The sequence below is a fragment of the Solanum pennellii genome, chromosome 1, assembly GCF_001406875.1.
Source record: "Solanum pennellii chromosome 1, SPENNV200".
In the NCBI taxonomy this organism is placed as follows: Eukaryota; Viridiplantae; Streptophyta; class Magnoliopsida; order Solanales; family Solanaceae; genus Solanum; species Solanum pennellii.
Genome location: NC_028637.1, coordinates 91,734,879 through 91,735,844, shown reverse-complemented (window position 1 = coordinate 91,735,844; position 966 = coordinate 91,734,879). Strand labels below are relative to the sequence as shown.

The 966-nt window shown below is 37.1% G+C and overlaps 1 protein-coding gene across 1 annotated transcript in view; it reads left to right on the top strand.

Moving 5' to 3' along the window:
* LOC107012097 (probable leucine-rich repeat receptor-like protein kinase At1g35710) overlaps positions 1-693 on the top strand; it is a 7,428-nt gene extending 6,735 nt beyond the window's left edge. The window contains exons 10-11 of the mRNA XM_015212213.2: positions 86-157; positions 234-693. Of these exons, the coding sequence (XP_015067699.1) occupies positions 86-157; positions 234-324 (163 nt within the window). The 3' untranslated portion in view covers positions 325-693. The remainder of the gene's footprint in view (positions 1-85; positions 158-233) is intronic.
* The last annotated feature ends 273 nt before the right edge of the window (positions 694-966 follow it).

Below are 966 nucleotides of genomic sequence, written 5' to 3'. Positions count from 1 at the left end.
GGTGTAGGGTTGTTACAAATCATTCCTTCACTCTTCTTATTGTATACATTTGATAGTTGATGTCTGAAGCTGAATCTGATTTCAGGTATCTCGATCACAATCAATTTTCTGGGAGGATTCCAGATGCCTTCTACAAACACCCTTTCTTGAAGGAAATGTGAGTGTTCACTTTTTCTGACTGACCATTCTTTGGCTTTGCACAAATCCTAATAATACGTTAAATTATGTCATAGGTACATTGACGAGAACACATTCCGGCCTGGTGTAAAACCAATCGGCCTGCATAAAGTGCTAGAACTTTCAGACGCAGATTTCCTTGTTTAGAAAAAGCCAAGTCCTGTTATTTATTCATGAGCAAAGTGTACCTAGGTTGTCGAAAGAAGCAGCCGGTCCCTGTTCTGTCAAGTGTCTATTCTTTAGTTGCCAGATGAGAAAAAAGGTTCCATCTTTTTGTGCAAAGAAGTAATCAACCAAACTTAGTTACTGTTGCTGTAGTTAAATAGTACCACGTTATGAATCATGAAGTAATTGCGACGTACGTCTTGATCAGTTCTCACTTGCCTTGAATTCTTGCATTTGGTTTTTGAGTATACATGATGCGATTTCAGAGTTAATATGAAAGGGTAGAAGAATATGCTCTGATATAACAGGTTTTGGATAGGTTTTTCATTTTTTAGTTGAATTATCATATTATTTTTATGAGTTTCACACCCTAATTATAGTTGTTATCTATGTGCAAAAACACTTCGTTGAGTAGCTGATGGTATGCATGCTTTATTAGGTGCCAAAGTGGCACTCCATGTGATAAATATTTTCACTGGTATAGGTTGAAAACAATTACATTATTACACTTCATATCTCCACCTATTGATGTTTTCGTTATATACCTAAACTATTAGTTGTTGGAGATGCTAGGTGGATCCATTTTTATTGGGTGTTGTGTGTGTTGGGGGGGGATAGGGGGGG